Here is a 22,198-nt window from a genome sequence, read left to right as displayed (position 1 = left end):
AGCCCTGCAGGTGATACCCAGCCTCATATCTTTGGTGCACAAAGAGGGGTAAATAGAATTCTTGTTGTGCACTTTTCTTTTGCATGTTTCCACAGCAGTTTCACATGGGCTCCGCTTTCTTCCTGCTCTTGCACTGTCTGAATGCAGACCAGATGTAGCTTGTTGTTCCACCCAGCTGTAGATCTGGCCCTGGGCCCAGTTAGCTTTAGTCCTGTGAAGATGTGGGACTCAGGCCTGTGAGGTTTGCAGAGCCATGCTGACCAGGGCAGTTCCATGCATGACATGTTGTCTCATGGCAGCTGAGTTTAGGTCAGGCACTTAGCAGGACAGCTATATAAACAGAGGTGTGTCCTGGACTGATGAGATCTGCTGTCCAGGTTTTCCTGGCTTTTAGAGGGCTTAGGTGCTGAGCAGCCAGTGGAGTTGACCTCACTTTCAAAACTGTAGGTCTGATTGCCACAAGATCTTCTGTGGACCACTATTGAATCAGGCTTATGAAAAATCTCTCAAAACCTTGTTGATATTGTATTTAGCTTTCAAAATATTGTTATAACTAAGTCAACAAACGTTGGGCCAAACGTCACAAAACTTGACCACAATAGTACCTGAAACATACCCTGAAAGTTGAATTCAAAATGACCTCTAGGGGGTGTTATATATGCAAATTGTGTAATAGCGAGCGCCACTAGTTCCAAACGTACATGTGCCTGGCCATAAGTCAATGACAGTTTGTCCAAACATCATCAGAATTGCTGGATATTTTTAATTAAGATGTTGAAACCTGTCCCCAAAATGCCAACAACTATTACTGGCAGGGCTTCATACATTATGATGAAACAACTTTGTGATTGGTCTCACTCCTTCTTTAGACAGATTCAAACCAGCTGAAGTGACTTTCCTCAGCTTTGTGAAACCTGCTGCTGATTTGATTTTGGCAGTTAAGTTGCTTCTCTCTGTTGAGCTAAACAGGCCTGAATCCGTATCAGCCCCTTGCTGTTGTATTTTCTACTATATACTGGACAGACTATACTCGGACAGAAGTTGCTATAGTTAACCTGTTCTGCACCCTGTGAACACCTGCGTCCTCAGCCCACTTTGCTGTCTTTCAGAGGCTGTAGCAGGCTCAGCGTTAGTGCTACAGTGTAGGTACATATATCATATGAAAACCTTAAGTATCTTTAAGTACCAACCATGTCATGCTAGCTTGTCAGGAAGGAGGCTAAGTAACGCTCCGTTAAGCTAAATCTTAGCGGGGGGAAAACTGGCATGGCCATATTCACATGGAGCCCTTGTAGAGTTGTTCCGATAGCGATACCAGGATCAGAAATACCTCGCATACAGCCTAAAATGATCGGGTATCAGTGAGTACACAAGTCTATGCACTGATCCAATATCACGTTATATCATTTTCATATAATGAATCAACTCAACACATGTCACTACCTGATCCATACATCCGGCCTCCAATGGAACTGCACATTTGCAAACTAGTACTACACACCTGTGATCAAACACTCTCGGACATCCTATCTTTATCTAGTGGAGTAGGGGCGAAGTAAGAAAGGACGTTCCTCCCCATTCCCCAAACCAAAGTTTCAGTTAGGAACATGTCTTTATTACTTAATATCTCATTACTACTAAATAATCTATCTGCCAAGAAATGCTGGCTCACCCTGAATGAAATACTCAAACAACCAAAACAAAAAAAACATTGACTAAATCTGTCTCCATAGGGTACATCAGAAACATTACCGTACAAGTTAAATACTCACAAAAGCAACTAATGCACTAAGTCCACAGCAGAGGGCTGAGGCCGTAGCGTAATATTACATTGAGATGGGCAGGAGGAGTGCTAGTTACCGCTGATAGTCCTGCTTGTCTAAATAACACAGCTACCCGGTTTAACCAGGTTGCATTAAGTTACAATATGTGTTCAAGTTCTATTCATTAAAAATGAGTATTGGGTCAAAGGTAAATTCAAACTTTATCATGTTGTGTTCAAATGTAATCTTGTAAAATTTAGTTTTTTGCGAGAAACTTGAATAGATAGTTTTCACAGCAATATGAACTAGATATTAGAGATGAATTATGACTTGTTTAACTTCCTAAAACTAGCTCTAAGCAGCTTACAATACACAATTCAAACTACTAATGCCCCCAAAAGAAGTGATTCATCTGAGCATTTATTAAGAATTCAAGTGCAAAACAAACATGACAGTTTCAAGTGAAGTTATAGGGAAAATAAATTAATATAGCCGTAGTCTTCAGCATGTTGTGCCAGCTGCCACTGTTTTTGTTATACTGCGATAGAAAAGATATAGACGCAATGTAAACCATAGACATTTTTATATCGTTTGATGTTATGCATCGTCACATCACCCAATCGAGAGGGTTCGACTGCTTCATTGTTTATTTGACAGTCCCATTGATGTGATGTGAACCTAAGACGCTCAGCTCCTTTATTTTCATGCTTTACAGCGTGAAACTTCAAGTTGTATCTAGATATCATGACTCAGTCTGGACAATAGAACAGACTCACTTTATTTATCCTGACCTCTCAGCACATTGCTCTTCATGTGAAACTTAGCAGGCCCTTTGGCCTTGAGTGCTCTCGTTACCTTGGTGTGCAGTTAACACACCTGTCCTAGTTTTCTTTTAATGAAATCTCAACTTGTGATATTTGACGTGTGGTGGATCTAAATGTTGACTGTTAAGAGATGTTTATGTTGATTTAGAAAAGTGACTGAAGCATACTTAAAAACGTTAGTTTGTTAAGGTGTAATTGTGTTAGCGGAGTGATGTGATCACTTTAAGAAGTGTGTTGTTCTGTTAGCTAGAAGCTGTTTCAGCTTGTATTCAGACCTTTTGCAGCTGCTGTCATTGCTCTCTGCTGTGTTTCTTCAACATCAGACAGATTTGATTTGACTAAGAGGAAACAGCCCTCAAGCTTTTTGTTTCATTTAAAAATATTTGCCAGGGTCATTCCCATTCAATCCCAGGAGATGAACAGTACGTTCGGGTCAGGAGCAGAATGGTAATCACTCTACGATGGACAGCAGCTCCTTGCTTGAATTGTAATGCCCATCTGCCATTGGCCTGAGGAAATTCTTTTTCTTTTTAAGGTGTGCTCCAAATGTTTTTCTTAGTCAGCATAATTGAGCTGTTGAGGTCAGCGCGCAGCAGCATTGGTGGAAGGCCGTGCCGCAGCAGCCTCCATTCATGGGAAGTTAGTTTGCTGATGGTAGCTGGTTTCAGTTGGAGTGATGAAGAGAGCGCCTATAAGGGTGAATCAACAATTCTGTTTGGACTCGCAGACACAGTCCCAGTCAGCAGACATTTGGTAGAGGCTCTCTAAAAACAACACAGACAAACCTAATGAAGCCCTTCTACTTCTTAGTTCTATTTTCATATTATATTGTGTGTTTATTGTTGGAGATAAATAAGGTGGTAAGAGTAATGTCTTATCTTAATACTGTCTAAAGCTAATTTATGGTTTGCCACCTTGCAATGTAATAGATAGTTAAATGCATAATGAGTCTGCCAATCTTTGTTTAATAGTTGGTTTCCCACCCGAGGGTCAGTGTAAGAGAAGCCACTTTTCACCCACAGCTTGGCCAGAAGGTCACATGCAGTAGAAAGGCTGCGTGGATTTTTGTGCTTTTCAACCATTTATATTTTGTGGCTAATATGAAAATGTGACGTTTCAGTGTTCTTTTGTGTCTTAAGAGCTCACCACCGCTATCTGTTTTAAACTTAAGCCTGTATGTTCTGAGTTGTATAGTTATAAATCTCCTCAATAAGAAAGCTTAAGATCATTGTCCCTAAGTATCTGTCGAGCTCTACTTCTACTGAATATTGGCGGATAACGATGTCGATAAAACTTTATTTCACACTGTGATAGTTAACGGTCAATGTGTCATTAATCGGAGGTTCACATGCGTGAAGAACCATCAGGGGGATCAGTATGGATCACAGATCAACAACAATCTGTTACACCAGTAGTTAACACTAATAAGTTGCTGAGTGATGAAGATCTTCACTTGATAGGGCTGCGTTTTGAAACTTCTTTTTGGTTGCAGACCAAACTGCGTCCATGACATTTATTATAGAACTGTGAAGTACTGAAAGCTGTTGAATGGCTGGGTTGATTTGTAGTAAAGGTGCTCCTTTCAGGGTTTTTTGGGGCAGATCACCGATCTGTTAAGTCCAGCCAGCTACCTTAACTTAACCTTAACTTTGGATTTTAATAGAATGTTTTTGATTGGCTCTTTTTAAGTTTATATGTGCACGCTCAGCTGAGAGGTTGTGTCCTTGCCGAAAAGAGCCAAAAGCCATCTTCAGTGTTCAAATAATAATTATAATATATTTACAGAGCTATTATACGACTTGCCTATGAGCATGCTGCCAAATAGCCACTTTTTTCCCCAGACTGGCTACTCCATATCCTTGCTGCCTCAGTTGTGATTTTAGATGACACAGCAGTGAGATGTGTGACACTACAGTGTTGCCGTCTAGTGTCTGTTTGTATGTAGTTCCACCATGCCAGCTGTTCCTGTTACGCAGACGTCAATCAGCTCTGTGACCACCGGTCACACTATTTTACAACCAATATCGGCTGATAAAGATTGGTGGTCTATCGATCAGATCACCCTTTGATTAGTTAGTTCTTTGATCAGATTGTTCTTAATTTAGATCAGTTTCCATCCAAATGTAGCAAAAATCGTAACTGATTTTCTGGCAAAAATAATTCCATCCTCTGCTGTAACTGGGTCAGTATTAGGAATCGGGTCTTAAAGGTTAATCTTCCAGTCAGGTGCCATTAAACATTGCAGAAGAAGAGGAGTTTAATCTTCAAATGAAGGATGAATTGATTTGATTTTGGTGGTCAAAGGTCACTCACGTCCATCCTATTCTCGTGAAAGTGACAACTCGGCAACACCTTGAGGGAATTTCTTCAAATTTAGCACAAACATCCACTTGGACTCGAGGTTGAACTGGTTGAACTGAATTTGGTGATCAAAGGCAGCTGCGAGGCTGTAACTGTAGTCGGTCTCTGCTGTGGAGTGGACGCTTCAGTGGACATTTCACGTATGTCATATTTTATTCGCTAAGTCTGTTACCTACGCACTTTGTTGCATTTTGTGTTTATTGATACATCAACTCTTCTACCTCCACCAAGTGTAAACACCTTTTTTTTAAATTTTCTAGGCCATTTTCTTTTTAAGGTTCTATTATCCACACATTGAAAATGCACATTTAACAGGTGGATTCATGGAGTTCATGTTTGGCCTCTACTATTTACACCTGGCATTAGCTCTTTGTTTTTTTCTTTTTCCCAGTCAATGTGATACAGCAGTCACAAGTGACTGATGAACATGTGAGCACCTGGTAGATATGACATGGTCATGTGATATTTGCCCACATAATGGCTGGATGAGTGCAACATGACACGTTGACCTGCATGCAGTGGACTGGTGGCTGTATCTGGAGGATCCTTCAGAATGGGACAGCCCTCATCCACCTGTTAAGACACTTTGATGTGATATGTTGGTCCTTTTGTAATGCTGCCTTCAGCAGAATACAGTCATGGAAGACAGCTGCTGATTCTGCTGGTCTTACTATCTGATCAGGGTGGAAAGCAAAGAGCAAAAGATAGTGGAAAAGGAAGGGGGTCAGAGAGAGGAGAGGGGGTCAACATGGGGGGGTATATAGATGGGGGCGGACACACAGAGGTCAAAATAATGCGAATAACTGGAGACATAGGGGAGGGATCAGGAATCTGATGTTTCTCAAGGCGTTGTCATAATCCTCAAACAAACTCTCATACAAAAAAAAAAGTGACGGATTGAGAAAGAGAGGAAGAAACTGGTTCAAACGTCACAGGGATGTGAAAGACCTGGGTTGATTGCTGATGGCATTGGCTACCACCTGACTGGTATAAGAGGATCACATACTTGCACATAGTCCCCGTCCATGCAGACACACATGCATTGGTCTCTTCTGGGTTCCCACAGCTGTCCCCTGTCTTGTGAGCCCAGCCTTAAAAAGACATCCAGGCCCCATTTCAGTTAAGCCAAGTTCACCCTACACGACATTCAAAGTCGTACTGTTCAGACTACACAACCTGCTTTCTTGTAATGGTGAGGCTTAAAGTCTGTGTGATTTTCCACACTACATGACTGACCGGCGACATGGGGGGGGGGGAACTTAGTCATGCTTGTGTTGATGTTGTCGTCGACAACGTAAATATGACGTAAAATATGTGGAATGCATCTGCGAGGCTCACAGACCCTCTCCACTCTCGTCTTTGCATTGTTCACACATGGCACTCTAGCCTCCATTGGCCTCTGGTCTGGAGATTTAGTCGTGGAGTTGAAAGTCAGGGCTTAAATGTTGTAGTGTGAACTGGCCATTAGTGATGTCCTGCATTCCCCGGAATCCCCCTTCAGCAGCTCCCAGTGAATAGGAGCATGAGTTATACTGTACATGTTGCTTCAGAGTACAGCAGCAATAGCATCGTGAGAGCAGGACACTGAGAAGAGTTCCAGTCGGTAAAGCTGTCTTCAGACTGTTTTGCATCTGTGGAAAAACTGGCATTTCAAAAAAATGTTGTCAATCCGTATGAATTTGCTAACAGAGCTTTAAGTAGATTTTTTTTTTTTAGCAGTGACAAATGTCAAAATTTGATTTTTTATGAAAAGAATTTTGGTGCATTGTTTGTTGGCTTGACACGGTGTCCTCTGGAGGCCACTGTGTTGCCAAATAAATGCGAGTGTGTTACTTATTAACTTACATGCTGTACAGTATTTCTGTGGTTTCTCTCACGCTCGGAAGATTCATAGTTTCAAAATCCTTTCTGTGAGTATCACATTATAATATTTTGACATCTGATAAGCAGTGATCTGTTAATCCAACTCGACCATATATCGTATTTTGTGAATGCAAAAATGATTTCAAATTCAACTAATTGTATTATTGGGTATGCTTGCAATTAGTGCTGGGCGGTATATGGTTCATCCACTATACTGGTTTTAATTTCCCGTATGATATCCATTTTTCACACACCGCCATACCGGTGCATAGCCGAAACAACTGCTGTCACTCTTCAACAGGCAGCTAAATATATTGTTCGCCGCTGAGGGCGCAGTGGTCGGAGCTACTTGTCTTAAGTGTATTGAGAGGGACCCCTAATCATGGTTATAACTTTATAACACAACAATTAATAAACCACAACTAACGCTCTTGAACAGGGCAAAACAGCACGACACAACAGTTTGTGACACAAACAATTTGCAACACTAATAATTGTACATTTATAAAATTACACCGCCGAACGACATGCTGGGTACAGCTCACTAACTAGCCCGCTAGCACAACAGTCTGTGAACAGCTGGGAGAGGCTCTGTCGTTACAGTAACATTACATTAAAGAACAGAGCGATGCAGGATGAACAAAGACAGACCGGAGATGCACCAAGAGAGTCTGTGCCCAAGAGAGGAGCTGTGTCTGCTGTTGTAGCCGCTGGTGGTAACACGAGCAACTCACTCTATCACCTCAGCAGAAAACGTGTTGGAATACCAAGAGTGTGATTACGGTCGTCAACCAGTAACGTTAATGCGAGTGACACAGTGAAGTCAAAGGGTCACACATCGCTTGAAGAGGCATTTGTTCGAGGCACTGCATATGACAAGAAAAGCAAGCGGTGGATCGACATTACGAACGCAATAATGATCCAGCTATGCAAGGACATGGTCCCGCTACAGACAGTTGAGAAAGAAGGTCTCAGAGCAATGATTACAACACTGGATTCAAGGTATGTCTTACTGGGGTGAAAATACTTCAGCCAAACTGCTATCCCAACATTATACGTACAAACAAGCAAACCCTATAGTAAGCAAAGCCTTTATACTCGATGACATTCAAATGTTTTTATATTCTATGTACTCCTGACAGCAGAGTAAGTCATTATAAACCTATATAAAAACACAGTCAAGGAAAAATAAAATCCCGTGAAACCGCCAGAATCTTAAAAAATACCGTGATACTAACTTTTGGTCATACCGCCCAGCACTACTTGCAATAACCATACAAATATTTCTACATTTAAAGATTTGGAGCTATCACAATAATATTTATACTGCGTTTTACTCCATCTGATTGCACCACCTTGAATGTGTGTGCATTCAAACAGTGATTGTTTGATTGATGAAGTTGATAATAAGTTCGTCCAGCTGAAAGTAACTGAATATCTTTTGTTTTTAAACTGTTATTCTGACAAAACAATATTCTGAACACTTGGGTTTAAGAATATTGTGATGGGATATTTTTCGCTGTATTTCTTTTTAAAAATATTTTATAGAAAAAATGGCGGCTGTAATTGGCTGACAATATTTTTTTTGCTGCTGGCCTAAAATCATAGCTCAAGAACATCTGATCATTTGATACTACAAGCAGATGCCTCCGTAAACAGAATTTGGGGTTTTGGAGCTGTAATATTTTGCATGTTATTGAGATGGATTATCTTCAAATCACTTAACTCCTAGAAGTCACAGTCAGTTGTCCAAATTGAAACAAGCAGTAGCTGAGCGCCAAAATCCAAAACACAGGTTTAGAACTTGCATTGTGATTTTCAGGTCTTGTTAATACTCAAACTAACAGTCGACAGTGATTAAATGAAGCTTTTCATGTTTCCTCACAGTTCTATTTCTTTGTTATAGTGCGCCTGCACATTTTGCATCTCTCATAATGAATTTACACAGAAATAGAAATACAGTGAGGTTCAAGGACAGCACACCTGATAAAGATAAAGAATAGACAGGACTGGAGACAAGGAGTGAAAAAAATAGGTGTAAATATCAATATTATTAATATGCACACTACCGTTCAAAAGTTTGGGGTCACTTAGAAATGTCCTTATTTCTCAAAGAAAAGCACTGTTTCCTTCAATTAAGATAACATTAAATTAATCAGAAATACACTCTATACATTGTTAATGTGGTTAATGACTATTCTAGGTGGAAACGTCTGGTTTTTAATGAAATATCTACATAGGAGTATCTGGAGCATCACATTTGTGGGTTGGATTATACTCTCAACATGGCCAGAAAAAGAGAACTTTCATGTGAAACTCGCCAGTCTATTCTTGTTCTTCGAAATGAAGCTATTCTATGCGAGAAATTGTGAAGAAACTGAAAATTGACACTAAATTGTCTGGGTGACCCCAAACTTTTGAACGGTAGTGTAAGTATTATCAAATACATTGAGCATTATAAACTGTAACGTAATCTCTAACGGCAGCAGTGGGTATTCTGGTGTTCAGGGTGTGTAGACTGTATGACTGACACTGTGGGAGGAACCCTTGTTGTGTCTGGTTGTTTTGTTGTACTGTGTTCTGTATCTCCTCCCAGAGGGGAGAATTTCAGACAGCTTGGGCTGTCTGAACTGGAGTTCTGATACAGTAACAACAATATAACAGTTAATATTTAAATATGTAAATGTGAAAATGGTTTAGCCTACATTACACATACACATCTACTGTTTGTCTTCTCGGTACTCAAACATCAAGAGGTTGATAGTCAGTGTTACACAGTATTTCCTGTGTGGAGTGCCAGGCGCTGGAAATGATTTGGGAACCATGTGGCGTAAGAGAACATACGCTAAACATGCAGCATGTTGCTGTATATCAAGTGTAGAAAAACACATTGTAGATTTTGGATGATGTTTGTCACATAACACTGACAGTTGCCAGTTGATGGTGCTATAACTATGAGTCACTATTGGCATGAAGCATGTCGTGTTTGTGGCAAATATATAAGTACAGATAAGTTCAAACAGCTTGTTGATTAATGGTGAGTCATATCAATTCTTTGCTACGCCACGGCAACGCCGTTTCATGAAAAATCTACTTTTCATCGCAAAGGTCTTCAGATTTCACTGACCCATTTTGAAGTCGTTTTGATTCATACCCCAGTAGGAGTTGGAATACAGCGCCTGGAAATTGATAAAAATACACGAAAAATTCTCACGTTTAAAATTGACTTCCTGTTGGGTTTAGAGCAGGGGTCGGCAACCCGCGGCTCCGGAGCCGCATGGAGCTCTTCGGCCGGTCTGCTGCGGCTCCCTGATGCTACATCCACACTAATACGTTTAATACGAGTTTTAACAAACAAAAACGATCTCCGTCCACACAGCATTTCAGCATCGTTTTTGAGATGATCTCCGTAAAACGCCTGAAAACGAATATCACGTGACTATTCACGTACACTGGGCATGCAGTGGGTGCCGGTGTTACGTCCTACTGGTTTTCAAACCTACTGGTTTCCTTCCGTGTGTTGTGTTCGCGTAACAGCAGCAGCTGTTTTCTGCCTCTGTTGCCAGATTCGTCAAACATTCACAAACATATTGCTAGAGATCTAAAAGCCACATCTCATATATATTGTGGGGATTACGATTGTATAAGTGTAGCACTACATCACAGCCACGTATGAAGAAATGCATTGAAGAACATATATTTATAGAAAGATCTCATCAACCTGGATTAGAACTCTGTCGAGCAAAATAGTAATATATTCAAAAACGTCCGCGCTACGCGAGCCGCCACTTGCATCTTACGTCGCAGTTTCTCTCCTCTTCAGAAGAGTTTGATGTTGTTGTAACACGTAAAATAGCAATAAAATGTCAACAAGTGTCTTTATTCTTGTTCTATAATTTCATAAATACAACAAACTATAGTTTTTGTATATATAATATAACTATATATAAAACTTTATACGCTGTGACATCAAATAGCTTCTGCGGCTCCAGACGAATTCTTTTTGGTGGAAAATAGGATAAAATGGCTCTTTGGATAGTAAAGGTTGCCGACCCCTGGTTTAGAGCATGGCTCCAAGAAACTTCTTTTATAGTCTGCATGTGCCAACAACATATCGTAATTCTAGGTGAAACTTACCGCGTGGGATGCTTTGTCAAAAAGAGATTGGCCCTTTGCCACACTGAAGGATGAAAACGTAACGGATTACACATTTTATCATTTTATTTGTTTCCAAGCAGCCCGAACGCCTCAAAAACAGCTTTGATTTTCATTGCTATTAAGGCGTCGCCGTGGTATCACAGCTCCCTGAAAGTGCAAAAGCTTCGCATTACGCATATCATTTGAAGAAGGGGGCTTCCACTTGTTAGACACATATCGGCTCTATATGAGCCGGCTCTGACACGTGTGCAAAAATCAGACTGGCCCAAACGCCTCATGTTGACGATCAAAGACATAAAATATGAACAATAAATAATTATGTTAATCATTTGAGGAACAATAGGCCCCTAATGAGGAAAACATTAGAAGGAGATGATAAAGTAAACAAAGATGAGAATGGCAACACCAAGAACACACACACACACACAGATTTGTGGTCAACGTTCTTGGTGCAACAGTCTGCCTGAGGTGATGGCCACACGTCAGGAATTGGGATCAAGGCAGAGGTAGAAGGTGCCCTCAGCTGAGTTCCAGCAGGCCAGCACAAGGCTCAGACATTAGAGAGGGAGTGTGAGAGGTGGAGAAGGGAAAAGAACAGAAGTAGGGTAATCTGTGAGGATAAGCAGAGCTGCCCTCCTTCCTGTTGAGCTGCATGTGTTTTGTTTTGGAAACTTGCGCCTTAGCACATGCTGAGCCTACTGACTACACACACATGGACACACAAACACGCCTCAGGAGAAGTGTGGGAAAGCATGAAGTTCTGCAGTTCACCCAGATGTGTATGTATGTGTGTGTGTGTTTGCTACTGATGATAGCATGGCATCAGATTGGAAAACAAAGCACTCTCTCACCATGAATTATCGTCAGCTTTAAAGAGACAATGTTCTGTTTGGCTGTGTTTAGACATGAGGAGCAACCTAACTATTTTTCATTATTCTCAGATCAACAGAACAAGCTTTAAGGCTTGAATAGGGTTGAGTAGCGTTCACATTTGAACCGGTACTGATTCTGGAACTCTGATGAAAGGTATCTTTTTTCGGTACTTTACTCGCTCTGATATAACAACAATGTAGTTTCACTTTTCACTAAAAGTCAAAATTTGTCAATTCCAACAGTGTTTTTCATTAAGAACATTTTGCTATTCATCTAAAACGTTTTGCACACCACTCAAAATACAACGCCACCCATCCCTATAACCCTCCAGCCTGTCATAGTCTGTCTAGTCTGACTCACCGGATGTGGACTGTGAGTGTAAGCCTGCCATTAGCCGTGCAACTCACTAGCCGTTTAGCTCCCCTTCTGCTATTTCTGAGCTATCTATTTTGCAAAGGCCCTGTTGCTGCATTCTTTAGTGTTGCCCAATACAATTGTGATTGGTTGAAAAGAAAAACAAACAAGTGTGTGTTTTTGTCCCTATAGTAGAATGATAACTGATGGAGACGTTTCTTTAGCGCTGACACAGAGCTGTGGAGATGCTAGGTCTGGTTATGTGAGACTACAGTCTGTCACCAAGGCGTAGCGGGAAAACGCTGTCCTGTGTGTCTCACAACATTTTGCCCTGCTTTGCATTTCACATACAAATATTTCAGCGAGCTCTGTCTGTGTTAAGTTTAGAAAAGTGTAACCGCTGTTGGCCCGGCCGCGGCTCATCTTGAGCTTTTTTTCCGCTTGACGAGCGATGTTCAGCAAAATTAGACGGTGAAAATGATCTGTTGATACCTTAGATTATATAAAATATGGACATAGTCCCACTTAGAGACTCCAGTGAATCCTTCGAAGAGATCTGGAAACCTTTCATAAACTATTTGAACAATGCTGCAATCCAAAAAGTGAACTAACAGACGCCCCCCAAGTTCGTTGAATTTGTAATTTCTGAATTCAGTGGCAGTTTGTCAATTACATTACCTCCAAGAGACTCGCAACTGAATGTAATATCCTGTATATCCCAACTTTTTGGGGGGTAATCCTGTTCTACCTCTGTCTAAAGTATTTGCAAAAAAAAAAAAAAAATATGGACATAGTCTCTGTAACGTCATAAGCTTCTGAGGAGCCATTACCAAGCTAAAAAGGTCGGTGGCTCTGGCGGTTGCCATCTTGGCAGTGGCGACCAAATATGGGCAAGAGATGGATTGTCCATGGAGCTGAAGTGGGACCAGTTGATGCAGAAGAGGAGACAGCTAGCAGTTAGCGACATGCTACGGCACCCACCTGTCACTCGAAGCTGCCACGCCCTTAGTTATGCCTAATTTTAAGCTTGAATATAATTTAAATGGCTGAGATGTATAGACATTTTCCCCCCATACCGTTGTAGTGAACAAGCAAATGAGCAAACAAAAACCAAAACCGTTCCTCGTACAAGGCTGTAAACATGTTTATTTCTGCTTTTACTTGGTATTTTTAACATGGGTCCATTGAGATTGATCACTTTTGGAGCCAGCCTCAAGTTGCCATTCAGGGAAATGCAGTTTTTTGCACTTCAACTTTGGCCTCATTCCCAGCACCAGAGGTAGTCATATTGACATCATACCAGCAACATTACATTTTCACTAGAGTTTCAATGTCTATAGACATGCATGATTTCCACAAATACTGATGAAAACTATTATTTTTTTAAAATACTTTAACCCTAGGCCTATTTTTAGCCCTGTGCTCTAAAATGTCCTACCCTTACGCAAAGGGGCTTATCTCGCTAACTACAAGGTATATTTGAATAATTTAAATGGCAAAATAACACAAATAAATGTGAGCTTTGTTAATATGTGTATATGTTACTGGTAAATGCTAAAATGAATGTTACACACAGCTCAAATTGAGAATTTTCAGGTTCGTTTTTTTTTTTTGTGCCCAAAAAGCACTTTTATTGATTTTAAATTATGCACAGGCAGGCCTAAACTCTCCCAAATCATATCTCAACATGTCAGCAGTCCTTTTTAAAAAACAATTGGCTTTGATAGAGTGAAGTATGCCTGAGAAATCAATGCCGGTGTACAGGTCAGCTTTGGTCAGCCAACGTCAATTCTGATTTTGGAAGGCGCATATATCGCTGTCTTATTGTACTTTTAAATACTATATATCTATATATTTCACTTCTTTTATCACTAATAGTGTTCGTTCTATCTAATACAGAAGTTTGGCATCATTTTGAGAGCCTGGGCTATATGAAAACTTGTAATATATGGCTAATTCTCGTCAGAATTTCAGTTTTACGTGATGTATATGAACCTAACACAGCCTGTGATTGGCCGATTTGCGCAATTCCCACAGATTTGAACCTGGAAGACAATGGGCAGTGCAGTCATTTGTTCTTTGAGTTGTTTAATCAAAAACTGTGATCCGCCCCCATGGGTCAAACCCATTGGCCAAAACTGAAATTATTACTCATTCGTCATAGAAGCTCGTCAGAGACTCAGTTTTCTTCCACAGAAGAGGAGAGAGACATGGCGAAATGGCGGATGGGATTATTTTTTTTTTTTTTTCGATTTTCATCCAGGAAACATCTAAAAGGTACGGAGCGTTTCAATGTTTATGATGATGGGCTGAGTTGATATCTGTGGCAGATCAATAGTAACTTTATAACGGTTTAAAGTAGAATAATTTGGAGGTGATAGTTCGATGCAGTGTGTTCTCCTCGTGCTCCTGGATATGAAGTGTGTGTGTGAAAGTGCCGTAGATCGCGGCTGGGATCGATAACGGTGAACATTGCTCACCTTCTCCTGGTGAGAAATAGGTGAAATTATGATAGTACTTGTTGTACTTTGAAGTACTTTGTGTATATATATGTTTTTGAGTGATTAAAATAGGTTACATGGTCCATTTGATCAGAATCTCTTCGTCATGTACGTTTTTTAAATATTTTAAAATATCATTTAATTCGTTCTCAAAAGTGATTTGTACTACATGTGTACACTCTTCTCCCCCCCTCTAAAACCCCATTTGGGGCACTCTCGGGTTAAGTACAAGATCTTCCAAATCAACATTTGAATAAATAAAAATGTCTGCGGGCCAAGTTACAAAATAAAATAATAAATCGAGCATGAACCCGTCTTCAGTCAACATTCCACTCCAGTCCAGTTGAAAAAAGGGTTGTAAGTGGTGAATGGACTTTAATTTATACAGCACCTTTTTAGTCTTCTGACCCTTCATCTCGCTTTAGCCTACACACACTCACTCTACAGCCTCCTTGTGACTTAGGACAGTAATGATTTGCAGGGGAACCAGACAAATCTGCCAGCTCATGTTTTAACTTCCTCAGCTGTGGTCAGATGTCCAGCTACTTCAGATCTGACGTCCAATCACAAACGTTTATCCAATATGGGGCATGTTTGATTGTACAGAGGAGCACCATTGAGGCATATTTGAAAAATAAAAAGACGGTTGCAGCATATGTGGAGCTCTCTGTTGTAGCTGCTAAAGCAGGGGTCGGCAACCTTTACTATCCAAAGAGCCACTTTGCCCTATTTTCCACCAAATATTTGATGTCACAGTTTATAAAGTTTTATATATAGTTATATTATATATACAAAAACTATAGTTTGTTGTATTTATGAAAATATAGAACAAGAATAAAGACAATTCTACATTTTATTGCAATTTTACCTGTTATAACAATATCAAACTCTTATGAAGAGGAGGAAAAAACTTTGCTGCAGCAGTTGAGAAATCGCTCTTTTTCGCTCATCTCCAGTTTGATACTTTTCAGCAAATGCTGAATGTTGCACATATTAAGCATACAGGTAAGCCAGCATCGTTGGCAGTGAAAGCAAATGAATACGTCCACACAGAATTAAACTCTATTTTCCTCTGTGACTTTTTTTGGGGGGGATTCATCCATTGATAGTTTACCGAGGGCGGGGGTCTGCAGATCATGATTAGCCACCTGCAGGGAAAGGCTCTTGACAGGCGTAATAGGGTGTGTAGCACATTTTAGTTGACAAAATATGAAAACATTTTTATTTATGGTCAGGTATTACTGACCTTGTTGTCTTTACTAGCAGCTGCTGTCCAGTTAAAGTCTGCATTTCTGTGGAGGAAGCAGTCGTTATTGGAGCGATTAGCGAGCAGCGTGTCCAGCGGCGTTATCAGACCTACGGAGCGGCCGTCTGAAGTCACGTTAGCGGCTTTGAGTAACCAATCTACTTCCTGTTTACACCAGCACCCACCCGCATGCCCAGTGTATGTGAATAGTCACGTGATATTTGATTTCAGGTGTTTAAGTCTGGACGGAGATCATTTAGGAAACGATGCTGAAACGCCGTGTGGACGGAGATCGTTGAAAACGAAAATGTATTAGTGTGGAAGTAGACTCAGGGAGCCGCAACAGAGGGGCTGAAGAGCTGCATGCGGCTCCGGAGCCGCAGGTTGCCGACCCCTGTGCTAAAGCAAAGCCTGATTCGTCTGGTTCCCATTGAGAGTAAAACATTTCTGATAGCAAAAACAGCTCATCGTGCTTGCTGTAGTCTTGTAGGTCTGTTCAATTGCATCCAAAGGCATTTTTGTCTACGACCATTGGTAATCAGAAAATAATCATCTTGGCTCAGCAATGATATTTTTCAGAGAGAAACGAAATAAATACACGTATTAGGGCAGAACTATGAATTAGTAGGAAATAAAGAATTGAAACAGACCATTACAGTAATGCATAGAAAGTATGAGGATTGGATTAGGTGCAGCGGATCTTGAGACAATCACTGCCCACAAAATCAGCCAGAACACAAGGTCATCCCACTACCCAGCCTGCTCCGAGCTAATGTCGCTGGAACATATGAAGGATGAAGTTAGACTCCAAACCAGCAACAAGATTTAAGAGAACAACCTCCCACCCAGCCGGTCTCCACTGAGTCCACTCACAGCACTCAGTCATCTGGGAAATAACAACACCTTCATCAGACGGTTGTTAGTGGATTTCAGCTCAGCCTTCAACAAGATCTCCTCCAAGAAACTGAACATTTAGCACTCTGGACTTGAGTACCTCACTCTGCAACTGGTCATTAGACTTCCTCACAAACCTCCTCTACTCTAGTGATGAACACCGGAGCCCCCCATGGCCGTGTGCTCAGCCCCCTCCTGTTCATGCTGTACCCCCACGACTGCTACCCCAAACATGAAGAGAACTCTGTTGTGAGCAGATGACACTAGAGTCAATGGCTGGATTACAAACATCAATGAGACTTCATATAGAGAGGATATCAACGGAGAACAACCTACTGCTCAACATCGGTACAACCAAGGAGCTGACTGTTGACTTTAGGAAAAAGGAGGTGATATTGATATTGGTGAGAAGAGGTGCCTGAGAAGAGCCACAAGGATACACTTTATTCCTCTCAGTATTTAATACTCCTCTATCTCCTCTGCTGAGGGCTTGATCTCTCAGGTTATAGTAGTGAACCGTTTTGTATTGATCCTGAATTTGGTTCTCAAATTTGAGCTCTCCTATGTATAGGCAGTCAATAGAACCACAGTGATCTGTTGTAACTACACAAACATGCATCACATGATGTATCTGCAGGCTTCCCTCTGTGTTTAGGTGAACTTAGTTTCTGAGGTTTGTCTCAGGAATAACACTTAATACGGCCCTTTGCTCCTCTGTTTATAGCTGATTGTAGTTTTAGGTGATCTAGGAAATTATACAAAGTCAACTAATTGTAACTCTAAATGTTGGCTGTTGGCAGGCTCACTATAGAATGGGAGTCATCTTAATGCCGTATTGCTTTTGCTGTCCATCTTTCCTGCGTTTTGCTGTTTGTTGTCAGTGGTGTTGTTTACACTGTTGTCGTGGCTGCACTGCTGAAACAGGCTGGCTGTGTGGGCTATAGCATGACCTTGACTTGCTCTGCCGTTTGCTGCAGAAGCCAGCTCTGCCGCCCTTTGATGGGGGGGGGGGGCGCAGCAGCAGTCTGGCACACAGTGAGGCCATTGTGGTCTTGTGCTCTTTTGGCATTCTGAAATACGGACTGACTGACTTCTACTATCTAACCCTTGAGCGAGTGAGTATGAAAGAGGAGGACTGTCCTGCTCTCCTTCTAGTACTCACTGAGACTGAATGACTGTTGTCTACAGCAGAGACAAGCTGCACTACACACTGCACATTCACTCACAGCGAGTCTGCACCATGAGCACTGCCTTATTACATGATGGAGGGAGAGCAACAAAGGCAACATTATGCGAACGCTTCCGTGCAATGTCAACACGTCGACATTGTCAAAAAATGGCAACATCTATTGATTTTGCAGTGTTTGTCCAGACGGTGTGGGTCTGTAAAGATCACCAGCTTATGAAGTATGCAATGAGAATAAACTCAAATGAAAATAGCTGGTGCACCTTAAAGGTCAGTGGTTAGCCTGGGCCAACCTTGTCGTTGACGGCAGGGGCGAGTTAACCAGTGTTGCCAACTTGGTGATTTCCCTTTAGATTTAATAACTTTTCAGACCCTCTTAGTGACTTCATTTCTTAGAAATATCTTAAAAGATGTTAAAAGCAACTAGCAACATATTTAGCAACTTATTCAGACCATCAGGGGAATAGCAAGAAATATAACTAAAATACAGTATGTCTTGATGAATGCCCATGTGTGCTGCTCAGAGTAATCGCAGTGAACTGGGTTCAAATGTCCCCGAGAAAGGCCATACGTTCCTCAAAGGGGTTCTAGTTTGTGGGGAAGGTTCCTGCTGTGGAAAAGGGGCAACAATGTGAAACAGTCCCAGACTACAACACTACTGACAACCAAAGCAAGAAGAGCATCTCCTGCACAGTTGCAGGCATGTTTGGAGTGCAGGCTGTCCAACGTCAAACAGGAGAGGACTAACGGATGGTGCAGTGAATAGTACTCGCCTTTTCAACCACGTTTCACAAGATGAATATTTCATCTAATTTCATGTAAATGTTTCATTATTTGATCATTTCTTTCCTGTTATGTCTGCAGGCTTTCAAAGAGATGCTGTATGCTGCTCAGGACCAGGCCCCATCCATTGAAGGTATTATCCACACGCACGCACGCATTAAGGTCTGTTCTATCATTAGGTGGCTGACGACCTCTTAAAAATGGAAGTTGCAATGGACAAGCAAATTAGCAGGAGCCCTATGAATGTGTGTTCTTTTAATGACTTAAAGGTGTTTTTGCAGCCCAGTAAATCCTGTGAGCTTACAATTTAGTGAAGACCATTCCTCAGCTCAAGTGGCGCTGTCACTTCCACATTAAACGTGGAGCGGTCCGTGACTCCTTCCTGGTGGTGCAGCAGAGCTCCGCCCTTCACTTTACATTCATTAGCTGTGATGTTTGGAGACAACAGAGAAGACAAAGAATTATCATTGGATGTTCAGCGCTGTAAGAGCCACATACTTGTTTGCAAATAACAAGTAGTTCGCAAAGAATGAACACGATTTGTTTCTCCACAGCCAGACATCACCAACTCTGCTTGTTTGGTTTAACAGGACTCGAAATACCACATGCATTATGCACATTAGTGCACGGACAATTTGAGCTTTACATGTAATTCCCTGCTGTACTTGCGCATGTTTGAGGGCTGCCAACTCTCAAACATTGACCGTGACACACACTGTGCTTTTCACAAGCTGTCACACTAGCGTCCATTTTCACACGCAAACAAATGTAAATCTGATAATGTTAAACACGGACAAGGGAAATACAACACAGGATGAAGTAAGTTACTCCCACATAGTTCATACAAACTGCCATCCGTTTCTTTGGGAACCTCTCGTGTGAACAGGTGAGAGCAGCATGGTGTGGCCACACAGACCACATTGCTGCCAGCCCTCAACAGATCATGCTGCTCACCGGCCTTGTGTCTTTTGTACTGTACTGGTCCAACAGTGTCTACGCTGCATGTTTTCAAACTCTTTCTACATGTGGGTGAAGATCTGAAACAGTTATATCAGCTTTTGTTTACCTTAGAGAGGTGAACAAACAGTAAATATGTGAAAGAATACTCCATTAGGAGTCCATAAACATCCCTTTTTTGAGAGATTTTTTTGCTTTCTTAAAATATGTTCCCTTACATTGCCAATAGAGTGAACATTGGTTGAGTATCCCATTAAAATTTGTAATACCATGTTATAATTATGTCGCCGCAAAAAGAAAACCCGATATAAAATGTAGGTCATTTTGCCCATCGTTATCTAATATGTGATGTCTGCAAACCGTTTCCACAATAGGTTTGCTGAGAAGCAATGAATTTCTGCTCAAAATGTCAGACTGTCGTAGTCAGGGACCAGAAGTAGTTTGACTGTACATGGGACAGTCCGCTCAGATGATACCGTAACACACTGAAAGTGTCATCTTTTTAAACTGGAATGAATACAAAATGCTTTCCTTCAGAGGTTTGCTGATATTTTCATTGTAATCCTGTTCAGTATCACCTCGACTATGATCATGTACAATGTGATGCTTTTTTTACTGACGTTTTGTAGGAAATTAAAGGGAAAATTTGCTAAAATTACATATTTATTATTTTCTCATATTTGAAGTGTAATAATAAATGTGTTTATTCTCAGAATATGACCATGTCGAATTTGAAGTCATTTTACTGTCACGCGTCAAACTAAATTGAAACGTTGGCAATCCAGCAGAGAAAAAGCACCAAATTGTGCAGTGAAAACATTTCCCCGAGCAGGTAAAAAGTTGCATGTACACAGAGGAAATCCTTCTGAGTCCTGCTGCAAGTAAACAAAATACAACCATCATGGTATTTGTATTGTTCAGTTAACTGGGAATAAAGTGAACATAAACAGGAATGTAAAGGTAATGCGTACAGTATATTATACTTTGCTATCAGGTTTGGCATGTGCACTTCCTTACCTCCAGCTCCTCAGCTACTTTTGATGTGGGGCTACCTCATCCTGCATTATTGCCTAATTATGTGTCTTTGTATAAATACACTAACAACAGCCACAGTATGACCACAATTTAAGGCCTCAGAAAGTCTAAAGAAGTCCTAAAAGCAGTTATTTGTCATCATGTAATGACAGACCTCTATGTGCCCCGACACACTCACAAAGCAGCGTGACCAGCACAATACGTTCTTTCCTAGTATCTCTCCTTTCATCTTATTTTGGCAAAAGTTGGCAAAAGAGTTTCACCACTAAAGGGGCCTATTTTCAGTTCAAATATGACGTGACAGACCGTAAGCTGAGAAAATCACGATCAGCCGCAAAGCAATATAACTTTTAAAGTAGAGCTTTTACCAGAGCATCAAAAAAGAGCCAAAAAAACCCATGCACAGAGTTCTTATAACTGCAAGCTCTGCCAGCTGCTTATCCATCAGATAGCATGAGTTTCCTTGTGTGTGTGTTTGTTTTTTATGAGCGGCTCATCACCACTTAACACACAGAAGGAGAGAGAAAACCACTCAAGACAGAATCCGACTGGTTGTTTGTTTACAGTAGTACCTGAATCCTTTCACAATACGAGGACAGAACGCTCTAAAGCGACTTTATTTCAGATCTGTAATCACTATTTTTGAGTTTGATTGATCAGAGAATTAAATAACAATGTTGGAAGTTATCTGTGCATCCCCATCCCATCAGTTTGATCTGCTTCATGGTTGTATTCAGTGTCTGGGTCTACTCACAATGGTCATGCAGTAGTGATCAGAGCCTGTAATGCAGCACAGTATTGGTGTTGTTACCTTGATGACATGACTACATTCACCCAAACTCAGTGGAGCTCACATCCCATCTTCATCTCACTGATTCACTATCTTGTGAAAGTGATCACACTTTCATCAACCAGGTTTTAGGAAAGCTTTTTATCCAGAATGTTTTCTTTTTTCTTTTGTTGGGCCCCTGTGGTGCTGTCAAAAGACACTAGCAGTTTGAATGGCACCATAAACCATTAATCAAGTCTGAACAGTATTACAAGCCACAGTTCAAACCTGGAATCTTCTCAATATTTAGAATCTTTAGTATTCGTTGCTGGCCATTTTTTACACCTTATTGTTCGTGCAAACAACATTGTAGTTTTCTATCAATCTGCACACACATCAGTGTTTCCCACTGAATGAGATTCTACTTGTAGCTGTGTGCTGCTGAACTTAGTGTATACAGGAGGACAGTACCCAGCCCTGCTCACTTCCTCTGTCTCTTTACACACACACACACACACACACACACACACACACACACACATATATATATATATATCTAACGAGCAGCAGAATTGCTTGTTGCAGAGAAAAGGCTTCAAATAGACACGTGATGGGATTCTGCTTCAGTGAT

General features: G+C 41.0%; 1 protein-coding gene across 1 annotated transcript in view; it reads left to right on the top strand.

The window, feature by feature from the left end:
* The window catches only part of LOC306706376 (xenotropic and polytropic retrovirus receptor 1 homolog), a 57,901-nt gene that overhangs the window by 6,934 nt on the left and 28,769 nt on the right, over positions 1 to 22,198 (top strand). Inside the window, exon 2 of the mRNA XM_079173439.1 lies at positions 18,888 to 18,939. Within this exon, the coding sequence (XP_079029565.1) occupies positions 18,888 to 18,939 (52 nt within the window). The remainder of the gene's footprint in view (positions 1 to 18,887; positions 18,940 to 22,198) is intronic.

This window comes from Pholis gunnellus (assembly GCF_910591455.1).
Source record: "Pholis gunnellus genome assembly, chromosome: 14".
Taxonomy (NCBI): domain Eukaryota; kingdom Metazoa; phylum Chordata; class Actinopteri; order Perciformes; family Pholidae; genus Pholis; species Pholis gunnellus.
The sequence above is the reverse complement of the archived record's forward strand: the minus strand, read 5'-3'. Positions and strand labels throughout refer to the sequence as shown.